This window comes from Conger conger, chromosome 3, assembly GCF_963514075.1.
Source record: "Conger conger chromosome 3, fConCon1.1, whole genome shotgun sequence".
Classification (NCBI taxonomy): Eukaryota; Metazoa; Chordata; class Actinopteri; order Anguilliformes; family Congridae; genus Conger; species Conger conger.
Genome location: NC_083762.1, coordinates 64750749 through 64777732, shown reverse-complemented (window position 1 = coordinate 64777732; position 26984 = coordinate 64750749). Strand labels below are relative to the sequence as shown.

Sequence of the window (26984 nt, the reverse complement as noted above, 5' to 3'; positions counted from 1 at the left end):
GACAGAAAACCCGCACATTTTCACGATAGAGGAGACGATACTGTTCAAATACATTAATTATACAAGACAAACAATTACAACCACATCATCGGCTAATGGTTTTAATTCTGCGGGATTTCCTTTCAGTGACGGACATCGTTCCTATCATATTGTCTAATTCTCTGTGACAGCGGGCAGTGGGCAGCGTTCAAGAAAAACGGACGAAGAAGACCCAGCCGTTGGAGGTGCACCCGGACTTAAATAAAATCAGTAGGATATAATGATTTACCTCTGCTATTAACCATACGCTAGCCTACTGTCTGGTATCCTACACAGTAGTAGACTGTTTCCACTCGCAGAGTCTTCATGGCAAAAGTTTTCGGTTCTCGGACTAATTCTGACAGCTCAATGAATATATTTAGCTTATCTAAAAAGTTGCTTTTCGCGGGGCTTCACATTTGTGAATATGGAGTTTGAGGATAACGTGAGCTGCACTGATTGCCTGCCATACGGTCCGAATGAGAGCAGCTTCACCACACATACCTCGTCGGCTGGTGTGACGACAGCGCTGGCCAGCGTGCTGATATTTACCATCATCGTTGACATCTTGGGGAATCTGCTGGTTATTTTGTCAGTGTTCAGAAACAAGAAGCTCAGAAATGCAGGTAATCAAGACACTTTTATTATATATCTCATATTATAGACATTCTGTCTAAAATTTTACATAATTGCGCAAGATATAGTTAGGGTAATGTAGGACTTTAAAGACGCAAGAGGTAAATTCATCTTAACTCTCCGCCAATAACTGTCCGACATGTGAGAAAATGTATGGCCCTACATTGTTGGCTAACACATATTTGAAGTAGGCTAATCCTACTCAGTATTAATAAATTATTAATATTAATTATTAAATTATTAAACTAAATATATTCCCTGAAAAAGCCCACCTATATTTATGTAGCCCATGGTAAATTAAAACGTTGAAGCTTAACTTAAAGCTTAACTTAGCGTTTGCTAAGTATATTTCTCATGGCTATGTCGAACAGAAAGAATGAAATTAAATTATGTTCAAATACAAGTTGACTTGGGCTACTCAGCTCTTCGCGTGAGCATAGGGTCTATTATTTGACAATGCCATTCAGATGATGTTGAAAGCGATAACTCTGAAGTGGTGCGTAACAACTCATGTAGGCTACCTTATGACTACAGTCTGGAGTATGATTAAAGATACACAGTGACTGCACATAGCTGGCATTAACAATCACATGATCTGTGGTAATAGATCAGAGTATTGTCATATGAAATGAGAGTTCTCATGTCATAGTTAGAGGAACTGGGGGGGGTTCATATATATGAATGAGAACACTCATAGGGCCTTCGTAAATAATGTATTCCATTTACCTGCTGACTTTGTAATCACATGCTGAGTGGAGGCAGGAAGCCTGCCGATTCTAGAGATGTCATCCTAGGGGAATTTTTGTCTCCTTAACAATTCCTTCACAACCACAACCAAGTGTGCCTATTGCATGATCCGTCCTGCTTTAATTTGCATGAATGTTATCTGACAACCCAAAATGTCTTGAGCCTTCCTGACAAATCGAGCAGTTTCGCTCATGCAGGCAACCACACAACATTTGTGTGTGCAGGGACATCGTAATGATCACATGTGGTAGGGACTTACTTTTATGCTCATACCTACCTACGTATGTGCAGAACTAACATAGATTGGCATGTCAAGAGATTGCCTGGTGATTGAAATCTACTTTTATACATGACTTAACTGCAGTGACCCACATTGGCAGCACACAATTTGCACAAAAGTCGGTAAAATCATGTGCTTGGTCAGCCAAAAGTCAAATGTGTTATTTGGTCCCACCCCATTTGAAAGGTAAACAATTTGTGGTCTGTGAGAATGGTGGCTTACTCCAGTGATCTTCAGAAATTTCAAGGCTCTGTATGCAAATGCATTCAGACTGCTGGCCTTGGTAGGGGTGGGGGTGATTGTCAGTGATGCTCTTTCCTAAGTACCCCCATGACTATTAAACCATACAGACCATAGAGCACTACAAGAGAACTAGCGACCATTTTTCACTAAACCACTCACACAGTACTACAGGAGAGCTGGCATTGATTGGAGAATAGACAGACTGAACACTTTTAGTCAAGATCAGCTAATGGCATACAGACTACAGACTGCAGACTCCTTGTCACAGTCAGCTGAGACACACAGTAGTATTTTTCTTTTTCACATATTTGCAATTCGTGAGAAAGTTTAGGGTGATAAATACCCATTGATGGTTCAGCAAATACCTAAATATGGGTTACCATCCTATGAATCTGTCGGTGGGCCAGTTAGTCAAGCCAATTCTCCTGCTACCTGCTGCCTGTCAGGTCACTGAGAGACATCAGTGCATTCTTTGCAACTGTCCTAGAATTTTGTCACCCAAAGAGACAGTAGTTGGAGAAAATGAGAACAAGATAATTTTTCAGCTGAACACATTCTATTTGCAAATGGGAGAGGTTAACACACATCGACTCAGATGTGCTATAAGTCTCAAAATCATATTTCATATAAAGTGCTATCTTATAGCTCAATATGCCCTTCTGGAAAATTCCTCATTCTTGAGCCAAACAGGAGTGAGGGAAGTTTTTTGCTAAGTGAAGATGCACAAGGTGCTCTCTTATCAATTGGAATACTAGACAGCCTTGGGACTGATAAGTTCAATTCTTTGGTGTTATATTTAACTTTGGCGTTCTAATGAGTCAGCCTGCAGGTGTTTGGACATGTACACACACACACAGCTAAAATTGTTTTTAATCAGGAGCAGCCTTGACCACTTGACACTGGCAGTACTCTCCCTTGGGTATCAGGGACCCAGTGAAAAATTCCATGGGACTTCCGGACCTTTCGGCAGAGGTGGGATGCGTGAATTTCCAATCCTGCTCCTATACTTAAAACATTTGCATCTGGTCTGGGTCAGCCTATTGATCGTTGAGAGGGTGGGGCTAACTGTGCAGCCTGTGACTGACAGCTTTGTGGGGGTGTGGTCAGCTTTGTGAGCTGATATAAGCATCCCAGTTTCGCATTGTTACGCTGTGGTGTAACCATTGCAATTATTTTAGTCTGAAAAGGCTGTATGTGGACACTGATTCTGCAACTCGGTGACATCTGGGAGCTTTCTGCTAAAGGGGTTAGGACTTTGGAGAATATCACGTTGGAAGAGTGCAGTCAGTGTATTCTTGTGGCTGAGAAATGTTGGTAGCCATCTTATTAAAAAGTATCTTGAGGGTTGTGGTTTTAAATCGCAAATTGACCACTGCTTCTGTATGCTTGAGTAGGTTCAGGTAACGTAAATGGATGGTGGTACTTTAAACAATGTAAATTGCCCTCAATAAAGGCTAGATGAACAGATAACTTAATAGAATATGCCTGGTACCCAAAGCTACGGTGTTGCCAATGGCAACGGCCATGGCTCAAGATCCAAGCAACAGTATTCTGTCATTACTTTGATTGCACAGTCACAGGCCCATTAGCTGATCTTAGCTAAATGGTTCTCTATGTCCTGAATGGAGTTTGTTTTTAAAGGGTTCTACTATGTGCTGAACAGAGCTTGTTGTCTCAGGGAAATATTACATCACTGGTACAAACATCTGTTTGATGACCGGTTGAAAGTTGTCCTGATTTTATTCATGCAATAATATCTTGGACAAAATGTACTGGGGAGGGAGGAAGTCAACCGTGAAGTTCCAGAAGAGTTTATTCAATGTCATGGACACAGCTTGTTTATATGTTCATAACAAGCTTTTCCATGTTTCAGTTGGTGAAATGCATATGGTCCACTCAGCATATTTATTTTGAAGGTAAACTAATATAAATCATAATTATTTCTGAAGTAAACTAATGTAAATCAGAATTAATGTCACTTGTATTAACAATCTGTTTGTGGCCACTGGCAGTCTGCACATCATTAATTCAATGGTGGTGTGGATCAATCGTACACTTAGATGGTACTCAAACAATCTCCTGTAGGTGGACTCCATACCACATTAAAGTAGCATCAGCCTAGATCACATAATGAAATGTGATGGTCTGACAGAAATGATTAAACAATTATCTGGTATTTTGGAACTTTGGAAGTCACCATTTTCATTCTTGTGCAATTGGCCGATATAATGACCACATGAGTACACTGAAACTATGGAATAATTGATCGCCAAGGGCTGAGGACCTAATTTGCTATTACATCAGGCATTTGATTAGTTATCATCCTGTGCTGTCCATGTACTCACAAAAATAATAGCCCTCAAGCAATTAATTAGCTGCCTTAGCTGCATCAGTCCACAGTAATTATCATTCTCCTACCTTTACATTTCAGCTTTCTTTTTCTTTATGTAGCATACTGAATGGCATGCCTGTCTGTCTATAGCTACTGATTGTGTGTATATAGTTGTTCCTCATGCTGTGTGTTCATATAATAATAATAATAATAATAATAATAATAATAATAGTCAAGGTATCATTTCTTAATAGTAATAGGTAATATTTTGTCTTAAAACAATTGTTACAAGACCATTGTAAATGCCTTCCTATCATTGAAAAAGGCTCACTGACATGTTGACTCACCCTCTGCTTGTGTTTATAGTCGTTAAATTTCAAAATATACAGTTTACGGACTGACACTCTGTACCAAAACTTTGTACAGCTCTACAATAATTCAAACTCATTGGTTGAAAATTAGTTCAAATTGCCACAGCCAATGGCGTGGGGGGAGCTTTGAACGTCAGCGCGTTCACAGAGAAGGGGGCTGGATAAACATTGTTGTGATTTGAGGGTGTTTGTTGCTGCAATTCCTCTCGTGACTGTCCAAAATGACCTATTGTACCTTTAAGTACGATTAAAATCATTGCATATTAAAACAGTAAGGAAATGTACAAAAATGAAAACAGGTGTGATAGCAGTGGCAAGTCATCGCCATAGAAATCAACAGGATACTTAAGTCTAAATGTAAGTTAAAGTCACCCACAGCAATACTCCTGCTGTAATCTGAATAATTATCAGTGACTCAGAAAATTCATCAAAAAATATAGCAAAACATCATAGAGTGATCAAATGATGAAAATGTATCCGGGTAACTGTTTATGGCCAAAAGTGGAAGAGAGGATGATGGCTGTGCATCCCTTTCTCATGCCATTTTCTAATTGAAAAGGAGGAGCTGGTGTGGCCTCATTAAGCACATCCTGCACCTCCAGTCCTAATGACGTTTCTGTTAAAAACATACAATCCAACTCTCTATCACAATTAAGGCCATCTATTATCATTCCACAATGTCATATTGAGCTTAGTTTGTGAGTTTGGTTGTCTGTGGAGCAAAACTACTTGCAGGGGCACAGTTAAGATTATTTAACTGCATCCTATTAATTGGTCTCTGCTTTAAATGTCCATTGATAATTAAAACAGAGACACTCAACTGCTCCTTTTCATACTGAGAAAGGGGACATTGTAGTGCACAGTTTTCTTAAGGGTTAACAAGAATTGATTGATTGACAGCATAGATCAAATATTTCCAGTGTTAATTCAACTCTTACAGAGTATATATGGTCTCTATTGGACTCATATGGCGTTGAATTAACACTGGACATTTTACTGTGTAACGTTAACTAAAATACTAGAAATTACTTCCAGATCAGCTTAGGTTTTTTTTTGTGCATGAAGTATAAATGTTTCCATTTTCATAAAAACACATACGCAATCTATTTCAGCATACAGCTCCACTGTGACATTGTGGTGGGGAAGCTGTCGCTAACGAGAGACTATGGACCGGACAGGCTTATATGGCGGTGTTCCGAATACAGGGACATTGTGCAGTTATTTGTTACTTTCTCAATAAGTATTGATCCAATTCACACCGGTCAAAGTGTTTTAGCGTCTGAGATAGTCAATAAGCAACCATAATCATAAACAACATCAAGAGAAAAACTACCATTGAATGGATGTTAACTTATAGTGAAAATGCGTGATCTGTTCGGTCGAGTTACGTTACTCGCACCTGCCCTACTTTATCCAAAGAGCTAATATGTAATCACGGGGAGTCCCACCCAAAGTCTCTGTAATTAACAAACTCAATCTCAGTTTGATTTCAAAATCAGCACTTTATTTGGTATTTATTAGACTTATTTTTTTGACTTATTAATTTCTTCTGCTGTAGCCTACTCACTTAGAGGATTTGACGCCTTGTGTGTTCAGAGATGCTCATCTGTATACCACTGTTGTAATGCGTGGTTATTTGCATTACTGTCAGCTTCGACCAGTCTGGCCCTTCTCCTCTGACCTCTCTCATTAACAACGCGTTTCTGCCTGCAGAACTGCTGCTCACTGAATTTCTTTCACTGAATAAATTCTCTGCAAACTCTAGCGACTGTTATGCATGAAAATCCCAGGAAATCAGGAGTTTCTGAGATACTCAAACCACCCTGTCTGGCACCAACAATTATTCCACAGTCAAAGTCACTTAAATCACATTTCTTCCCCATTCTGATATTTGCTCTGAAAAACAGCTGAAGCGTCTTGACCATATCTTCATGCTTTTATGCATTTAGTTGCTGCTACATTATTGGCTAATTAAATATTTGCATTAACAAGCTGGTGTACAGGTCTACCGCATAAAGTGCTCAGTGAGTGTATATTGCATGAGGAGAAGAACAAATGGAACTACATTAGATGTTTTTTTATGAGAATGATGGTTACCTGCCAATGTAAAGTGCTGTTAATTGAGCAAAGTAAATAAAATCAGTCTGAGATAAATGACGGCTTTAAAAGGCACTGACTCTACCACCTCACAAGTTAAACTCTCAGGCTGCCACTGATTGGAATGGTGGAGCAGACAGATATTTATAATAGATGGATAAATAAATGGACACTTTATTGTCCTCTTGCCAGGATATTCCTGGTACAGCAGGTAGAGATTACCTGGCTGACCTAGATTCATGTGACTCCAGTCAACAAACATGAACTACAATGTGATCTGCACTAATTCTTTGAACAAATGGCCAGGTGTGCTTTAACTTATAAGTAAGGATTATTATAGAGCGGGTTTATTATATAAAATATATTCATTTTTTTACAAATTGCAGACACTATTGTACATAAGCGTCAGAATGCTATCGAGAGCTCACAGTATATTGTCTGGGTTCCTATGGCCAGTGTAGTTGGATGGAGTTCCAGAAAGTTCCATACATTTTTGTCTCCACTGTGCTGATGTGCTATAGCATTCCTATCTCATGATGCAGAGGAAGATTGAGAGCTCAGAGAGAGGAGCAACAACATGCATATGTCTCTTCAGCCATCTGTATGCTGTCTTTAGCTCCTTGGATGTCCAACAGGAGTTGATGTGATCCCATTAATAAATATGCAAAATTGAGAACTTGGAATACTTTCTAAGAGTAGGCTAGCCAGTGCTGCATGTTATGTAATACCAATTGCTCTGTTCTGAAAAGCTGTGACTATTGCTAACAATCGGATAGTTGAAAAGTTGGGTCACCTTTTCCTCAGGAGCTCAGGGTGTGGAGGGAGTGGTTAAAGAGTGACGGATTTGTGGCCTCCTTCCAGTTTTGCTTCCTCACAAAGAGGCATTTTCACAACCTGGCTCTTTCTTGTTATGAATACTTTTCTCTTGTTGTTGGTTTTGGCAGAGTAAAGTCACAGCTTGCCCTTATGGAATCAGACATTTTGAAGGTGCTGACAGCACAATTCTAGGCTTGGGTGAAAAAGGGAGTCTGGCTGGTGAAGCTGGCTCAGAGTTTATGGGCGATGGGCTTTGCGGTTCAGCTAATCCCTCATCCCAGCACATGTCTTCACTCCTTCACCCTTGTTCAGCCCAATTTCTGTCTGAAAGAAAGTCTTCCACCAAATATGGAAATGTAATTCATGTAAAAGGATGGCAGACAGGACTTGGCAGGTAGACGCTGATGATGTGGAATGTGTTTGCTTCAGAAGCTGATAACGTTTTCAGTGAGTCCTCAAGCTATTTCCTGATGGACAGCAGCCTGTTTGCTTTCTGCAATCTACAGCATACGCAACGTACACACATCAGCACGGTTCCCTGGTTAAACACACCCACCCACATATACACACAGGTTCCTGTCTCATACCTTCATATATTATAAATAAATACAATTCCAATGATGAAATGTCAATTTTGACCAGAGGCCTGGGAACATGAATTTCAACTCTATTTGTTTGGGTGATGGGCAGATGTGATATTGCTGCCAATTTTGTGCCTCCACCAAATTGGGTGTACTAACAAGTGGTCATACTGTGATGAAGAGAGCAGCACCTTCCTTCTAAAGGCCTTGGTGGCTGGCTACATTAGGTAATGCCACATCAACCATGTGGCCTGCATTCTCTCCACAGTCATTTCACTGTACATTTCTCATGATCAGAAACACAGGCAGATTCTCATGAATTCATTTAGCTGCATGATACATAGGCTAATTAGCACATCTAGACAGACAGCTAATCAAGTTCTTTATTTGGATTGTACTGTATGTTCTGTATTGTTCTGTGGACTGTAAGGTGTTCTTGTACATACCCGTGCCATCAGGCAAAATCCGCATATTTCAATTTCTGTCATTTTATTGTCATTTTCACAATAACTAATACACTTGGGTCAAAACTTCAAGTGATAAAACCATAATAGTTATTGACCTGACATTCACAGTTGCAGAGGGCTGTAGGTGGTAGTTGCAACGTAGCATGGAGGTACGTTGATTTAGCTGCCATGTTGCTTACCACAGAATCAATCCATTATATTTTGATAAAAATGTGTGTAAAAATGAGCAAGCAAATCAATTTTTGATTGAGAGCAAATAAATTAAAGTTGGAAAGAAAAAGATTTCAGAAAGATCTTTCAGTTTGAAAAATCAAAAAATCTTTTTGTTTGATACTTGATACAATGTATTGTATGATACTTTTGACACATCTGATTCTATAGCTGAGCAGCAGTAAGCAATGCTGTCACTAAATCTTAGTAATAGGCAAACTGCCACCAAGCTACGCTATCTTGCAACTACCGCCCACAGCCGGAAAGCAACAGAGCGAATGTATGATGCTTTTCTCAGCATGCTGTCTGGGTGGTATGTGAAAAGCTGTTTTTGGCTGTTCCTGTGAATTCTATATTTTGCAGATATGAGTTTTTAGGCACAACACAGATGATATTTATATATGAATTCATTTAATTCTGAAATTTTAACTGAATGCTGGGCTTGCAACTCTAACAGTGCTGTGGATCTAATGATTTAAGCACTTTAGGCTGCATTGTGTTTATGTATGCAAGGTGCTATACAAATGAAGCTATCATTGTTATTATTATTATTATGATTGGCATTTATATGGCACCTTTATCCAAAGCGCTGTAAATTGATGCTTCTCATTCACCCATTTACACACACTTTCACCAATGGCCATGCAAGGCACTAACCAGCTCATCAGGAGCAATTGGGTGTTAGTTGTCTTGCTCAGTAACACTTCAACACACCGAGGGCGGGATCAAACCTGCAACCCTCTGACTGCCAGACGACTGCTCTTACCACCTGAGCCAATGTCGCCAGTAGTAGTAGTAGTAGTAGTAGTAGTAGTAGTAGTAGTAGTAGTAGTAGTAGTAGTAGTAGTAGTAGTAGTAGTAGTAGTAGTCCTTTCCACTCCAACTTAAATTATGACACCCGCCCCCCCTTGGGGATTGTTCTCTCATGGATATGCCCATTTCCTTTCACTTAGCAATGAGCCATGAGAAAGGAGGTAAATCCAGGATCTCAGTTCTCAGAGAGACAGAACTGAGTCTAAATGCTGTGCAGTGCTTTATGTCAGCACACTCCATGGGTGTGCCAGGGTTTTGAGCATATTTACCAGTGCTTTTACAATGAAATGCTTAATTCTGGACCAAATAAAGAGAAGTATGTTTCTTTTGTCGGCAGCCATTGTGGAAAAGTAAATATTTAACCGTGTTTTAATGACCTCGTCTCATGGAGAGGACGTTGTTTGGGGATCGGGGACAGGAGTTTGCTTCAGTGGACCCATTAAACTTGCATGTCTTGCGTAACTGTAGAATGCACTGCCTCTGCTGTTCCATGGGTGAATGCTTAAAGAAAATAAATGTCCACTTTGAAAAAAAATGAAAGATGGAAAGTTTTGCATGCAGTCAACTCTAATATATAATAATAATCCTTACAATTACAATAGGGTCCTTTGCAACCTATGGCGCTTGGGCCATAATACGCAGTGCCAGGTAGGTTTTGGGGATCTTCCCTCTTCAACAACATGTTCTCCTTTTAGAGAGCGTGACATAAGAAGTGAAGAAAAGCTTTGTCTGCATATGTAAAGGGTGCCCTCAGAAACAGATACATGTTACATGTATTTAAATATATTACTATATGTCATGGAAAATCATCATGAAGTCAGTCTTCATACCAAATACAATGATATTGTATTCTGAACTAGATTAGGTCCTACAATAACTAAAATGGCTATCAAAGAGTTTAGTTCATCAGGTCTGTTTAAAATCTTTGATGACGTTTGTCAGATGCTACTCCAGTCATTTGATTGTCTTGAACTCCAAAGCATATGAGCCAATGATGCAGATTCCAACTTGTAACACCACATGAAATGGAAAGCTCTTGCAGAGCTTTTGTTTAGGTCAGTATGAATGTAAAATCTTGAATTGTACGGCCCTGTATCTAGCAAACACTGACAAATGAACCTGTTCTAGTGATTCCTCCCACTGTTCCTCCATCATCTCTTCTCCCAAATCCTCCTGCCAAGTGGATTATAAATGTTTCATAATGGCAGTGAAAATGTCTAATCTATACCAGATATACCCCCATTAATGAGATGATTATATAACAAATTTGATCCCGTTGATCATTGATTGGAGTGTTAGGGTACAATGGATTATTTTGTTTCCAAAGCTCCACACTTGCAGTTCTATTTCTTTATTAGCTTCACTTTAAGCTCTATGGGAATTGGATTTTATCCAATCTCGAGACTGAAAAACGATCTACGCAACGCCATCTTGATGGCCAATCAGGGCAAGATGCGCTTTAGCGACCACATTTACATACGGTGGCTATATAAGCGACATCGCAGGCCGTCATTCTTTCTTCTCAAATTTTCAGCGCAAGGTTAGCAACCTAGCAGGAGACTTGCGTTTCTACCACGCCAAAGTTCTTCGTCTGCGAGCAGGAACGCGCCGCTGTGAGGAAGGAGCTTTTTTTCACGACTCAAAGGCCCTCGCTAGACGACGTCGAGCTCGAAGATTCGCCATGAAGCAGTGCCAAGGGTGCGACGCAGCTGTGGAGGGTACGGACCCTCACACTTGTTGCGTTATGTGTCTCGGCGAGACCCATGCTCTCGCAGCCTTAACTAAGGTGACCTGCACCGCCTGCGCTGCACTCGGGGCGCAAGAGTTACTGCGCTGGGCAAGCATGCACCACGAAGACGCCAGTTGGGCTGACTTCCCGGAGCCTTTTGCCATGCTCAGGAGGACAGACCGAACCTGCGCGATGGCAGGGTTCCGTCTGACACGGCCCATCTAAAAGAGGCGCTCCTAACCCTCGCTAACAGCTCTGGGAACGAGGACAACGACCTCCTTCTCCACTCTAGCGATCAGGAGATGCTTCCAGACGACAATTTGGAGCCTTCCGGCTCTGTCGCTATCCCAACGGCGACGGGTGAGTTAGAGCACCACCCCTCCCTGTTGAAAGACTTTCCGGTGAAAGCGGCGGCGACCAGAGCGGAGCTCCCCTGGCTCCCCCCTCCTGCAGCGCCTGTAAACCAGCTGGTGGCTCCAGTGTACAGGCGTGACACATCGAGGCACTGTGTGCACCGACCCCCGTCTGCCCGTCTGTACAGCACTACGTGCAGCTTACCTGGGACAAGCCTTTCTCTACGAAAGCCCCGGTAGTGTCTTTTTCGCCTTTCACGGTGGTGTCGGGCCGACAAAAGCTTCAGACGGAAGGGGTTCCGCGACTCGAAGATTCCACAGCAAGGTGGGGGCGATATCAGCTGCCTTGTCTGAACGTTCATTTATCTGCAGTTCCCAAGGCGCCGATGCAACAAACAATCTTGCTATCCTAGCGATAGCACAGACGAACTTGATCGAGTCCCTTACTTCCTCCCTCGCAGATGATGTTTCTGCCGAGCTGAGGAAGAACGCGGGCGCAATCCTGCACCTCACCCAGGTGTTGGCACAGGATTTTGGACGGATTATGGGCTGGAGTGTAGCCTCTCTCCGGCACTTATGGCTAGCGAACTCGGCACTCCCCGAAGCGGACAAGGTCCCCCTCCTTGATGCCCCAGTCTCTCTCGATGGTCTCGATAGCGAGGTTTAAACGACTGGATGAGGAGAGACCCACTCTGCAGAAGCACCTGCCTCTTGCTTCAGATGCAAGACGCCAGGATCGCCGTTCATGGTCTAAGACTCGCCGCACTCCTGTGTCATCATCCCGGCGCTCAACTGAGGAGCCGTAGAGACGCTATTGCTAGCGGCAAGGCTTGGACGAAGCCGTTCAACCCTGCTGCACCCAGGGCTCACCCGCCTCAATCGAAAGCCCAGAAGCGTTCCTGAATCTCCGCGGGAGAGTGTCATAGAGGCGATCCGGTCAATGGACTGGACACCCCTCCTGTATCACAGACTTTACTAGCGCCTACTCGGGAGCGAGTTTCGCCCTTACAGTCACAAAGCACACTCCCCCTATTGTTACACAAACATTTCCCTTGCCCTCTGCCTCAAAGCTGGCATCAGCGCTTGGTGATTACTGTAATCAGAGCGGGCTACGCGTTACAGTTCGCTGTCCCCCCTCCTCCTTTTGTAGGAGTAAGGGAAACAAATATGCCCCTGCATCTAAACAGCGCACTTTCCCAAGAGATAGAGACTCTCTTGGCAAAAAGCGTGATCCGCCTAGTCCCCAAACACGACGAAATGCGAGGGTTTTATTCCCTTTATTTCCTCGTTCCAAAGAAAGATGGCGGTGTGAGAACAATATTGGACCTGCGAGCACTGAACCGTCATTTGGTGAAACAACGTTTTCAGATGCTAACGCACAAGCGCGTAATGAGCTCAATCACCCAAGGGGACTGGTTCACGCTCGTAGATTTAAAAGATGCTTACTTTCATGTGAATATTGTACAGCGCCATTGGCAGTACCTTCGTTTCGCTTTTCTGGGAAGAGCGTACGAATTTACCAAACTCCCATTCGGTCTGTCCCTGGCACCCCGCACCTTTGAAATGGTGGCGCGGGCTGCTATCGCCCCGTTGCGACAACAGGGCATACGTGTTTTAACGTATCTGGACGACTGGCTTGTGTTAGCCCCTTCCAGGGAGTTGGGTACGAAACACACACAGATGCTGATAACCCACATCGAAGGATTGGGTTTCACCATCAATCGCGGCAAGAGTGTTTTCACCCCGAGCCAGTGTGTTCAGTACCTAGGGCTCCGGCTGGACTCATTGTCAATGACGGCGCGTCTCTCTCAGGAGAGAATTGCTTCCCTGAGAGACCACGCTTGCCGATTTCTCCCAGGTCACTGCATCAGTGGAATCACGATTATGCGCCTGTTGGGTTCCGTTGGGATTGCTACGCATGAGACCGGTACAATTCTGGCTCAAGCGAATGCATTTAGATCCAATGAGAAAGCTGTTTCGCATTCCGCAGTCGGTTGTGAGAGCACTCTCGCACTGGCGAAATGGGCGAATGCTGAGTGTCGGTGTGCCAATGGGCGCTATCTCCACTCAAGGGGTGGGGGGCGGTCTGCAATGGAATGATGGCGAGCGGGTTGTGGAACCCTCCTCTGCCTCATATCAATGTGCTGGAGATCACAGCAGTATGGCTTGCATTACAACGTTTCGAACCCCTTCTTCGGGGCAGACACGTTCTAATCAGAAGCGACAATAGAGCGACAGTCGCTTACCTAAACCGACAGGGCGGCACCAAATGTCCACATCTACACCGGCTGGCGGTGAGGATCTGGACTTGGGCATACCCGCGAGTTCGCTCCTTACGGGCGTTCTACGTCCCGGGGCAGCTGAACTGCGGCGCAGACCTCTTGTCTCAGGGCGGTCCCTCCCCCTAGAGTGGTGTCTTCACCCACTCGTGGTAGCGTGTGGTCACGCTTTGGGAAAGCGAGAGTGGATTTATTCGCCTCCCGACAGAATGTGCATTGCCCATTATGGTTTGCGATGACAGCAACCGGCTCGCCCCCACTGGGAGTGGACGCGCTATCCCATTGTTGGCCCAAGGGCCTCCTTTATGCCTTCCCTACCTTTGGTCTGGTACCGCAGGTACTAGCCAAAGTGAGAGAGGAGAAGAAACCCCTGATTTTGATCGCGCCAGATTGACCGCACAAACAGTGGATGGCCGATGTAGCCCTGCTGCTGACCGGCGTCCCGTGGCGACTTCCCCAGCGCCGGGACCTCCTGTCACAGGGGGCGGGGACCATTTTTTATTCCCACCCAAGCAGGCTGCGCCTCACGGCTTGGCCCCTGTTAGGAGCAGGCTCGTGAACATGGGATTGAGCGAGGCAGCTGTAAATACTATACAGCATGCTCGCGCTATCTCAACTACAATGGCTTATAAAGGCAGATGGGAGGCCTTCGAGACTTGGTGTCTCGAACGCTCTCAGGACCCCCTGGTGTGCCCTGTATCCGTAGTGCTCAACTTTGTGCAGAGCCTACTTGATAAGGGGTTATCTTTGTCCACGTTAAGGGGGTATGTCTTCGCAATTTCTGCGTGCCATACTGGCTATGGTGGCTCTACGGTGGCTGCCCACCCCCTGGTAAAGCGTTTTATCCAGGGCGTCCGGCGTCTGAAACCCGTGGCCCCACCCCGTGTTCCGCAGTGGGACTTAACGGTGGTACTAAAAGCCTTGTGTAGCCCTCCTTTCGAACCACTGGAGAGCGTTGAGTGGAGAGCTTTGTCCCTTAAGGTGGCGCTGCTTTCTGCGCTAGTTTCTGCTAAGCGAGTAAGCGATTTATGCGCCTTGTCTGTGCACCCGGACTGTCTCTCCTTTTCAGGATCTGACAGCGTTGTGCTGAGACCGAACCCTGCGTTTACCCCGAAGGTTATCACCACGTCCTTCCGCTCACGGGTATTGGACCTGGTGGCTTTCAAGCCCCCTCCTCATGATGATGAGGAGGATGCTATGCTGCATAAACTTTGCCCAGTGTGTGCTCTGTCGATATACGTACGACGTTCGCAGCCTATTCGACAAGCAGATCAGCTGTTTGTCTGTTATGGTGCTGCTGCTAAGGGAAAACCTGTTACGGCACAGAGATTTTCCCATTGGCTTACTGACGCAATCAACTGGGCGTATGAGTGTATGGGCTTGCCCCCTCTGTTGGAGGTTCGCGCCCACTCTACTCGAGGCATGGCAGCTTCTCGAGCACTTTTTAAAGGGGTCAGTGTGCAGGACATTTGTACAGCGGCGTCATGGAGTTTGCCATGCGCCTTTGTACGTTTCTATCTGCTGGATGCATCGACACCGTCGGTTGCGCATGCAGTCCTGAGCTCAGCGTCCAATCGGACGTAGCTGCTGCTCAAACACATTATGTGCTACGCCTCTATGCGGTGGCTAGAAGCGTGCATGTTTATATTGACCATCTCCCGGCTTGGGTATTCGGTAGCTGGTTTACATGAACCGAGCGCTGGGGATGGTTGTGGCTCCTCGGTTTATGCAGTCCCCCTTTTTTTTCATGCATGAAAAAGGGCATGAAGTGAAGCTAATAAAGAAATAGAACTTCCGGGTACAGCGGTACCCATTGTTCTATGAGTTATTAGCGAGCTTTAAGCTTCACAGGCCGTGTCTCTTTCCTTCGCTGAAAATTTGTCTCGAAGAAAGAATGACGGCCTGCGATGTCGCTTATATAGCCACCGTATGTAAATTCGGTCGCTAAAGCACATCTTGCCCTGATTGGCCATCAAGATGGCGTTGCGAAGATCGTTTCGAGATAAAATCCAATTCCCATAGAGCTTAAAGCTTGCTAATAACTCATAGAACAATGGGTACCGCTGTACCCGGAAGATATTTATACATAAATGAGATCAATTATACTGTATATAAAGCTACAACTATGTTCCATTTGCCTTGCCTATGCCCTATTGGGGAGTTGGGTAGGATTTCAGTTATTATTAGGTTACACACATGAAGTCTGTATCTTTGGGCTACATCTGTACTCTTTTAATAGACAATTTAAGTGTAGCAGGCAGAAGGAAGAGACGTTAAGTTATTCCTGTCAGTTACAATGCCTTTTCATCTAAATTTAGCAGCCATCTAAACACATACTGTTCTGTGCTTTCACATTGTGACAGTTTTTTTGTGTAATGCTGGATATGGGTGAAAAGAAAACCTTTTATCAAGCCTGAAGACTCTTTCATCACTAACATTTTTATTGGTGAACTATATGCTGTATGATTTACCTTAATGACTCAAGTCATTCACTTGTTGCCATTAAAGATCATTGATCAAAGGAATTATTAAAAATGTGCCTCCCTAAATGGAATACATTGAAATGGGAATAACATTTCTTGGAGGATGTTCAATATGAACACATTAATTCTGCCAGTTCATGATATAGGAGGATTGGACCACCTCTGCAGATCATGTTCTGTTCACTCAGACAATCTTAAGAAGTATATATTAAATTCCCCAAATCTTTTAATATACACTCACTACACACTTTATTAGAAACACCTGCACACCAATTTATTAATGCAATTATCAGATCTGCCAATCTTGTCGCAGCAGTGCAATCCATTAAATCACGCAGATATGGGTCAGGAGCTTCAGTTGATGTCTGAATTTTATAGTGTCACAAAAAAACTATGCAGTAACGTTTCCTGTGTTAATTTAACTCTTTTTACTCAACATTTTACTGTGTACCTGTACTATGACCCAACTACTACTTCCACACTACTCTTACTAAGACACAATTACACATTCCAACACTACTATGCTACTTAGTGTTTTCAGCTTCAGTTACATGGACCTAGTGTACATGTGTATATCAGACAGTATAGCTTTCAGTCATGTATGACAGTTGACAGTTTTAAACAATAAAGGATACACTGTATGAGTTAAGATTACATGATCCATGAGATGGGAGATTAAAGATGATATTTTAAAATACAAAAAGTGAACATGGTCAAATTAAAAATTCCATAGTGCCCTTCTCTGTGATAACCTCTTGTTTGGAGTGGTTCCATTGCTAAATCCAATGAAATTTTTTGAATAACAAAAAGACACACACATTATTAATAGGGCTTTCCACATTGGAGTGTTTACTTTGCTTTGTTTGCTTTCTGTGGTTATATAATGGCTTTTAATGCAAACACCTTACATTAGACTCTGGTGGAAAATGAGAGAGCATGGATTGTCTTCTCTTCTGTATTGCTCTCTGCTTGAGCTCCTTGTGAATGTAATACTTTGATTAGGCTTTTAAGATGGGTGTCCAGATTACTTACTTTTCTAGATTTTGGGGGGATTAAGGGGATTAAGGTGACATTAGCTCAGTCTGACTGCCAGACAACGGTCCCCTGCCCTGTCCTGGGTGTGTCAAAGTGTCTCTGAGCAACCCCTAATTGCTCCCGACAAGCTGATTTTTACCTTGCATGGCAGCCTTTTGCCATTTGTGTGTGAGTGTGTGTGTGTGTGTGTGTGTGTGTGTGTGTGTGAATGGGTAGACGAGAGGCATCAATTGTGAAGCACTTTGGATGAAAGCAACCATTTACCAAGGCAGTTGTTTAGCAGTGAATATTCCAACGCTACCAATGGCTGCAAATATTTTAAATATTATGTATTATGTATGTAAATATTATGATCCATAAACAACACAAATGTCATACACTGGAAGACATTTGGCTGAAATAAATAGGTGTAATTGTTCTGTTGTGGTTCATGTCTGGGTCATTGCCCGTTTCAGAACTTTTTACGGAAATATAAGAAAATATAGAACTTCATTCATAATTAGGTGAGTTGTTCTTTTTTAACATCTACTGTATAAGGAATGAGAGTGTACTTCTTTATGTGGTGTGAGATGCTGGAGCTGGCATTGTTTATGTAAATAGATGAGGTGTAGGTGAAAGTCTTTGATGTTACACTTTGGTTGGTTTAAATCAGTCTAGCAGCAGAAGTTTTGTTTTCATCTATTTCATCTCTTTTCTGAATCTAAAGCTTACTAATAAAGTTTTTCTTGCTTTTGTTAAAGCTACAAACTAAGTATGGTTTCTGCATTTGTAACATATATGGGGTTATTCTAGGACAGACCTGGTTCAAATAGATAATTGTTTTGGATCTTACCTGGTGTTATTGAGCCAGCAAAGAGCATCAGAAGGGGGCGGGGGTTGCACATTTTCAGAGTATGTCATAGGTTCCCATACACCAGACAAGCTCAGTGAAGCGTAGAAAAATTATTTGCATCCAAACAATTTTGTATTTGGTCCATGTCTATTCTAGGATATGATAAAGTTGTACAATAAATAGTGTACAATAAGTTAAACCCTATAAAATACACCAAATTGCTGCTTGAAATGTACTCTTTGCACGTCTTTGCCAGACGGTAGTAGTTCTTGCAATTAAAAGAAAGTGATATTCATGTTCTTCATTTAGTCAAACTCATATGCTTATCTTTGTTGTAGCCACAGTCTAACAAAACCTTTTAATTTTCATAAATTATCAAATGTACTTACTTTATTTTCTTTATCCTTAATTAACATTTCCCATCATGTATTTCACCCACATCTCATAGACATTGTAGACAGAACATCAACATTATCATCAGCTAAGGGAGTAATTGGAAACTGTCACATGGACCAGGATTCTCCAGGGAGTGGTGAAATTCCTCCCAAATGACTCGTGACTTTCCAGGGAGTGCGGAAACTCCAGGCCCCCCTCACTTGGTTAGGCTGTGCTCTGCTGGGGGACTCTGCTTACCCCTCCCATGGGTCAGGCCCATCAGCTGACAGCACATGTGTGACAGAGCTTTGATAGGCCACTTACGTAAGACCGTGTGAAGAAGAAACATCATGCTGGTAAATACAAGAGAAATTCATATAAATATTACATTATTACATTATTACATTATTACATAAATAAAACCTTCATAATTCACAGCACTCATGGGTCCCAGCAGACCCCTACTTTCACACTGTCCTGTTAGTCTGCCTATCTCACAGACTCATCCTCTGCAGTGAATTCCTACTGTACTCAAAATTAAAAGATAAAATTATAAAAATTGAGACATTTTCATGAGTCTGTAAATGAAGTATAGGCGCATATATGTTTAACCCCATCGACTCTGCCCCCTTGTGGTTGAGACATCAACATCTGAAATTATTCCATCCATCCATCCATTATCTTAACCCGCTTATCCTGAACAGGGTCGCAGGGGGGCTGGAGCCTATCCCAGCATACATTGGGCGAAAGGCAGGAATACACCCTGGACAGGTCGCCAGTCCATCGCAGTCTGAAATTATTATTGCATTCAAATTACCACATTCAAAAAAGCATTAAAATCTCTCCGCTTCAAACTCACTATTAATGTATGACCTCTCTTTGTTTGATTTGTTTTGTTTTGTTTTAAAACCTTGCTTTTTATCTTTTGTTTAATTAACTATGTAAAGTGGCTCTGCGTTACAGGGCAGGCAATTGGAACCAAGCACAGACTCGGAGATGGCAGAACAAGTCAGTTTATTCACATCCAAGTTATAAAGTCCAAGTTCAAGAATGATACAGGTAAGGCAGTTTGTGGTGGCAGGGCAGATGAAGGTCAAAAACCGGGCAGACAGAGCAATGCAGAGCAGGCAGAACAAGGTCCAGGGTGAGCGAGGGTTGAAACCCCAGAAGTAAGTCCAATGGGGTAGAAACAGGGAAAGAGCTGGGTGCTGGAGAGAAAACGGAGGGCTGGAGACTGGAACACAGGACAGGTAAACCAGGCACAGGAAACAGGTAAACAGGAATTGGGAGCAGGTAACAGGAGAACCCACTGGAGAGTATGGCAAGCACAAAGGAGGGCACATAACAATCTGGCAAACAGATGTAAACAGACAGACTATATATACAGATAACGAGACACAATGGGATTCAGGTGAGTGTAAATTACACATTAGGAAACACGTGACAGGTGTGGGTGACTGGGAAACGGGAAAGTGCACATGTTAAAACACGGTGTGGAACAATGATGTAAGAAAAACACAGAAACAGAGAAAACAAGGAAACAAACTAAGAAACGGGCACAGGACATGACTCTTTGTGTACCCTGAAAAGCGGTATATAAAATATATGTATTATTATGATTATTATTAAGTGTTTGACACCATAGCTGTGGCTGATAGGAGCTGATATCATGGCAAAGCTAATTTGTCAATCAATATTTTAGAATGGTTTACAGTACCAACATTTGTCCAAGTCGTAAAGTCACATAGAGAAGACTCGGGCCTGGAGCCATGGTAGTAAACTCCAAGAGCTGTAAACCAATTATTCAACCCACTATTGCTTGCTTGGTGCTAATTTACCATTTTATATTGTTGGAAAACATTTTATTGTGAATAATGGTGTAATGCATTGAGTTGTGTGTGTGTGCGTGTGTGTGTGTAGGGGGGTAGTGCCTGAAAGAAATCCCAGAGCCGTGGCCTCAAACTTGTTGCCACAAAGGCTGTGTGTATGCAGGCTTTCATTCCACCCAATTAATGCTGCCTACATTGATTCCAATTACTCATTCAGCCATATGCATTTAAATGCATTGAATTACAGAATATAACCTACAGTTTTTATTTCAGCAAATATTTGAACTCATTTTATAATCAAGATCTGAGGCCAGAATAAAAACCTGCATATACATGGCCCTCCATTGCAATGAGTATGAGATCACTACTCTACAGGCTGGACGAGTCTCAAAGCCTTGCCTCCATGCTGTGTCTGCAGTAACTATGACAAAGGAACTCTGATTGTTAAGATTGGAGAGTACAGTATGACCAGAGCCATTTATTTTCATTATTTGTAGACCTTGCAGAGAAAGACTCACATTTGTGATCCCTTAAACCACTACTTCCCCAGAGTACTTACTAGTAGCCTACTAGCACTGCTAAAGAAAAAGGTGGTCATATTACTCATGCTTGGCCTGATTTGACTTGTTGAAGGCCATGTTTCAATGAGGCCAAACATCCAGTTGTTTTTCCAGCTGTCCTTAGGCTGTGGTCACATATGCGTGAGGAACTGATGAGAAGAATGAATGATTCTGTGGAGAGCATTCTCAGAATTGGAGCTGGAGCCACATTCTGAAGATGTAACCGCCCTGAGAGATCCACATTTGCGTCAGTGTCCTGCAAAACACTGGGGGTGTGCGCACTGGCCGCCTTTGGTTGCATGAGATGAAAGGCTCAGTCACCTTGTGAAAATCAACTGCCCTGCCTGAAGGAACATCTTTCATGTGTCTATGTACATAAAGAAAAAGCCAAACTACCCAACAGAAGAATGCACTGCCTTACAAAGAAGCAGGTTGAACTAGAGCGAGGCAATTCATCGAAAATGAATTGTCATCAACAATAAGTGTCCCAACCGACCTTACCGCTCATGTCGGTATGTTTAATAAAAGCATTTTAAAGTTATTTTTTATTAAGCTGTTGTGCAACTTGCACCATTGTGAACTATCAATTTAAACTACAACACCCAGGAGGCTACTTCGTAATGCCCAGTCACATGTTTCCATCTCATCCAGCCACAACTGAAATTGTGAGCTTGTGTACCTATGACCTTAACTTAAATATACCCCAACAAACTACTTAGAATGGAATAACATAAAATTTGTTCATTTGAGATGCACTTATATTATAACACATCCTGCTAGCAGCAGCAAGTGACAGTCAGCTAGTTAGCGATATAGCAGGAAAACGTCTTTGTTATACGAAGTTATGAACTGAACATATGTTGGTATAGTTTTATTTATGAAGTAAAAAGGGAAAGCTGCTTAGCAGTATGTATATTAAAGTTAAGATGGGTGAAAACGTGATAATCACGGCTAACGTTAGTCATATTCAGTTACTGATGTTTGCAAGCATAAGTTTTATCCACTCATTAACTGCTGCATTGTATTTTAGCTAGATAGCTTACATTCTGCTTATTTGATTTAATAATTATGTTTATGTACTGTATAAAAATGTCTCACATCTTATAAAGTACATAAACATAAATATAAAATCAAATAAACCAAATGTAAATTATAATCAAAGGATCAAATTTCCCAAATATACCCTGGAAGTACAGTAATGTTCACTTTCGTTTCAAATTAGTACATTTTCCAAGCAAAAAAGGTACAAATGAATTACATATTGCTGGCTAGGGATACAGTTTCGTTTTAGGTGCCACAGTCTGACGTTAACATGTGAACATAAGCTAATAGATAAAGAAACACACAATGTCATTGATGTGAAGCACCATGAGCTCTCCTTGTGGAAAATCTTCAGTCTGCTGAACACGTGTGAGTGAGTGAATATGTGAGTGAGTGAGAGAGTTACAAGCCAGGTCCTTCAGGTGAGGAAGAATGCATTTTTATTTGTAACATTGAGTGGAGAATATTAATTAAAATCAGAGAAAACAAAATTAATTTTGTGTGCATGCCAGCATATGGAGATTATGGAGTCCACGCTTCGGCTGAGGAAAAGGAAAGGTTTTTAAGACGAGGAAAGGAAGGGATGATATGTGGGACATGGTCATGGGGTGGTGTGTTTCAGCCCAACCAATCAGGAGGAATTATTGATCCAGAGTGGAAGCACTATATGAGGATGTGCAGTGTGAGATCTGTAACTCACTTACGTATACTGACTACAGGGGTATGTGCGGTGGGGGGAGCATGAAGCTCGAACACAGACCTGCACAAATCATTTTAAAACCGGACATTCCGGTCAAACCCAACCACTGGCCATCTTGTCCACGGTATGCAAACCTCACTCTGTGTTTGCTTCGCAGCTACTGTAAATGCTTTCTGCTCTCAGCCATTAAAAACCAGAGTGATAAATTATTGCCATAAAAATTATGGAAGGCATCCAAGAGCACAAACCAGCTTCTCAGTTACCTACGTACTTCTGTTGTGCGGTTTGTGGCGTAGGACTTCTCTTGCGCAGAGGGGATTTTCCTCATGTGGTATTGAGTAGCGTTGGGAGCCCAAGTGGAGTTTCCCAGGGGTGCTGGTTTTTGGTCAGCAGGTTGTTCATCTCACTGTGGCAGGATCTTTGTCCTGGTCTGTGGGGTAACTGCTGTTTGTCTGTTATCCGATTGCTTAAGCAGTAAAGTTTTGTGCAGGGCAGTGAGAGGCGCTTTCCAGTCTGGGGTCTCTTTAATGCGTCAACTCCATGTCTTGCGGGCCGTAGCGTCTGCAGGAATTTACTTCAACTGTGTGCTACACCACCCGATTTGACTAATTAGCTTTTTATCAGAACCAAGCAGGTAAAATAATTAGTGAAATCAGGTGGTGTAGCACATAGTAGGAGCAAATACCTCCAGACACTGCGTGGAGTTGAGTAGCACTGCACTGGAGGAACAGGCCGAACATGAACGTTTGGGCTGGCTGACAATTTGGAAATGTAGATCAGAACCACACTGATGCTTTTGTGACCTCAGCAGGTGATGCTAATAATAAACCGGAGAAGGATTCATGTTGACTGTGTAGTTGTTAATACTATATGTACAGTATGTACCATTTAGTTTTCCATTAAGCAAAGAGACTCATAGAGCCATTGAAGTATGATGCAGACAGAACACTTCATAAGAGCACTTTACACTCAGTGACCACTTAATTAGATATTTATTAGACTTGTTTCTTAGACTTTTTGGTCTTCTGCTGCTGTAGCCTATCCACTTTCAGGTTTGACGTGTTGCATGTTCAGAGATGCTCTTCGGCATACCGCTGTTGTAATGTGTGGTTATTTGGGTTACTGTCACCTTCCTGCCAGCTTCAACCAGTCTGGCCCTTCTCCTCTGACCTCTCTCATTAACAACGCGTTTTTACATTTTTCGCGCCATTCTCTGCAAATTCTAGAGACTGTTGTGCTTAAAAATCGAGAGAGAGTTTCTCAGATACTCAAACCACCCTGTCTGGCACCAACAACCAATCCACAGTCAAAGTCACTTAGATCACATTTCTTTTTGGTCTGAAAAACAGCTGAACCTCTTTATCTCTTGATGTCTGCATGCTTTTATATTTTTAGTTGCTGCCACATGATTGGCTGATTAGATGCATTAACAAGCTGGCGTACAGGTCTACCTAATAAAGTGCTCACAGAGTGTACAAAATCTTTGCCTCTCCATCATATCCCGGTGACCCCAGTCCTTTGAATCCTAATGAACCTGCCGATGTGTGTGAGAACTGATGAAAAATAGAACGGGAACATGAGGTTTTCCAAACTAAAATAAATAACACCATTAATGAATTTCGTCTCAGACATGGTTGTTCTTTGATTTACATGCTATATTTAGAGTGTTGGTCAGTTTGAACTGAAATACCCCACCTACACCCCAAGCTTGCAGCACTCGAATTACAAGACTGCATTCTGCACGATCGCAAAACCTCACCGTAACGGTTCAGAACATCTGGCCGAGGAAATTTGTTTTTGCTTTCTAAATACAAAGCATGCATTCAACGTCCAATGTGTATGACAAGCCTTGAGGGTCTGAATGACCTGATCTCTTCATCTTATGCTGGTATGTATGTGCTGTTAGAGGCATTTTAGAATGGGTTCTGACAAGAATGACTCTTTGCAGTGATGTTACCACAGGGGGTGTTCCTCCACATGCTAGCGTGAGCGGTCACAAGTTTTCTCTGTTTGATGACGTCCTGTTTCCTAAATCCCCACCATGACTCCACAACATGTTTACAGGCTTGGTGTTGACTCTGAGTCGAACCGCCGTTTCAAAAGGAGAATACAACAATTATTTTCCCTCCTGTTAATATATTGCGTTCCAGGGATGGAGGGAAGGCTTTTGTTGGCAAGATGTCCGTGTCTGATCATGCTATTATGACCCCTTTCTAGTATATTGAACATTCGCAGCCAGTGAGCCCCCATTGTTAAAACAAAAATGAACTCAAACTAAATTCAAAATCCAGTATATAGATCACTCCTAACCATGACTGCCAGATTAGATCTGTTTTGGCTCTGAAATGAAAATATATTTTTTAATACAAGGCATCCTCTCCATCAGTCATTAGGCTGCAGTACTGGGGCCAAAGTAATACAATTCATTAAAATCTGTTAGTTTCTTAGAGCAGCTTTGGTGTGATCTTAGTAGATGTTCTCCTATGATTGGCCTTTCAATTGTAGGAGGAAGTCTTGCTAAAAAAAAAGAAAAGAAGAAGAACATTTCCACAACAATAAGTTTTATACTACATTCCTACCAGATAAAAATATATATATTATTGTAAGAAACATAAATTCCACAGTGCTTTCTTTTAAAGATACAGCCCAGTGGCCTAGATACAGTATATGAAGGATAACTGTGTTAGTCTAAGACTAATTATCCCTGCCTTCAATATCTTTGCAAATGAAACTGAACTCATTGACAGGTTGAACTGTACTGATAAATGGATTCAATCATTCATATCAAAATGTATTACAGAATCACATTCAACCTTTTACAGACTGCAAATCAAATCTATTTTGACATGCATAATCTCTGAGTACAGTATATTGAGAGCTTTATAGCTCCCAGTCCTGCTGGCAAGAAAGCTCAGTCCTGTATTATTTCATGCTTTAGACACCAACACCCCTGGCAGGACATCACAATATCCCCCTAAAATCTAGCAATTCATTTTTGTCGCCTTTAGAAGATATGAGTCACTGGTCTTGATCTTAAGAACCATATGTACTACAACATCCTGGGGATAGTACAAGGGGCGTTCAATAAAAATGAAACAAATACTATTTTTGAAAATATTTTCTCTGCATCATATACAAGTTTAGGATAGAACCTTGAGATGAGTCATCTCAGTTTCTAGGGGCTCTAAAAATAATTATGTTTTTATTATCATTGCTTTAGAAATTGAATCTTCAGTTGGGTATACATGGGTTGCTTTTTAAAAAGAGATATGTCCTTTCCCCTCTCCACAGGGAACATCTTCGTGATCAGCCTGTCGGTGGCGGATCTGGTGGTGGCAGTCTACCCCTATCCCCTGGTGCTCACCGCCATCTTCCACAACGACTGGACCATGGGCGACACTCACTGCCAGATCAGTGGCTTCATCATGGGCCTGAGCGTCATAGGCTCCATCTTCAACATCACCGCCATCGCCATCAACCGCTACTGCTACATCTGCCACAGCCTACAGTACGACCGGCTCTACAGCGTCCGCAACACCTGCCTCTACCTGTGCCTCACCTGGGCGCTCACTGCCGTTGCCACGGTGCCCAACTTCTTCGTGGGCTCCCTGCAGTACGACCCGCGGGTGTTCTCCTGCACCTTCGCACAGGAGGTCAGCTCGTACTATACCATCGCTGTGGTGCTGGTCCACTTCCTGGTCCCGCTGCTGATCGTGTCCTTCTGCTACCTCCGCATCTGGGTGCTGGTGATCCAGGTAAAGCACCGGGTCAAACCGGACAGCAAGCAGAAGGTGAAGGCCGGCGACCTGCGCAACTTCCTGACCATGTTTGTGGTGTTTGTCTTGTTCGCAGTTTGCTGGGCGCCGCTCAACTTTATCGGGCTGGCGGTGGCTATCGACCCACTGCGGGTGGCTCCTCTAATCCCCGAGTGGCTCTTCATCAGCAGCTACTTCATGGCCTATTTCAATAGCTGCCTCAATGCGGTTGTCTATGGGCTGCTCAACCAAAACTTTCGCAAGGAGTACAAGCGGATCCTCCTGGGCCTGTGCGCTCCTCGCCAGCTCTTCCTGGACACGTCCAAGTGCGGTACAGACGGGGTGAAGAGCAAACCGTCGCCCGCAGTGACCAATAACAACCTCGCGGAAATAAATTTGTGA

At 42.7% G+C, this 26984-nt stretch overlaps 2 protein-coding genes across 2 annotated transcripts in view; one reads left to right on the top strand and one right to left on the bottom strand.

Moving 5' to 3' along the window:
- Positions 1 to 26984, bottom strand: part of LOC133124962 (trypsin inhibitor ClTI-1-like) — a 92195-nt gene that overhangs the window by 34416 nt on the left and 30795 nt on the right. The window lies entirely within an intron of this gene.
- On the top strand, positions 446 to 26984 carry LOC133124256 (melatonin receptor type 1C-like). The gene is made up of 2 exons (XM_061235284.1): positions 446 to 644; positions 26119 to 26984. The coding sequence occupies exons 1-2, from the start codon at positions 446 to 448 to the stop codon at positions 26982 to 26984; spliced, it is 1065 nt and encodes a 354-aa protein (XP_061091268.1).

Excerpts from the sequence above, each read along its gene's own strand:
- LOC133124256 (XM_061235284.1), top strand. The coding sequence starts at position 446 with ATGGAGTTTGAGGATAACGTGAGCTGCACTGATTGCCTGCCATACGGT. Across the intron at positions 645-26,118 it reads CAAGAAGCTCAGAAATGCAG|GGAACATCTTCGTGATCAGC; the intron begins GTAATCAAGACA and ends CCCTCTCCACAG.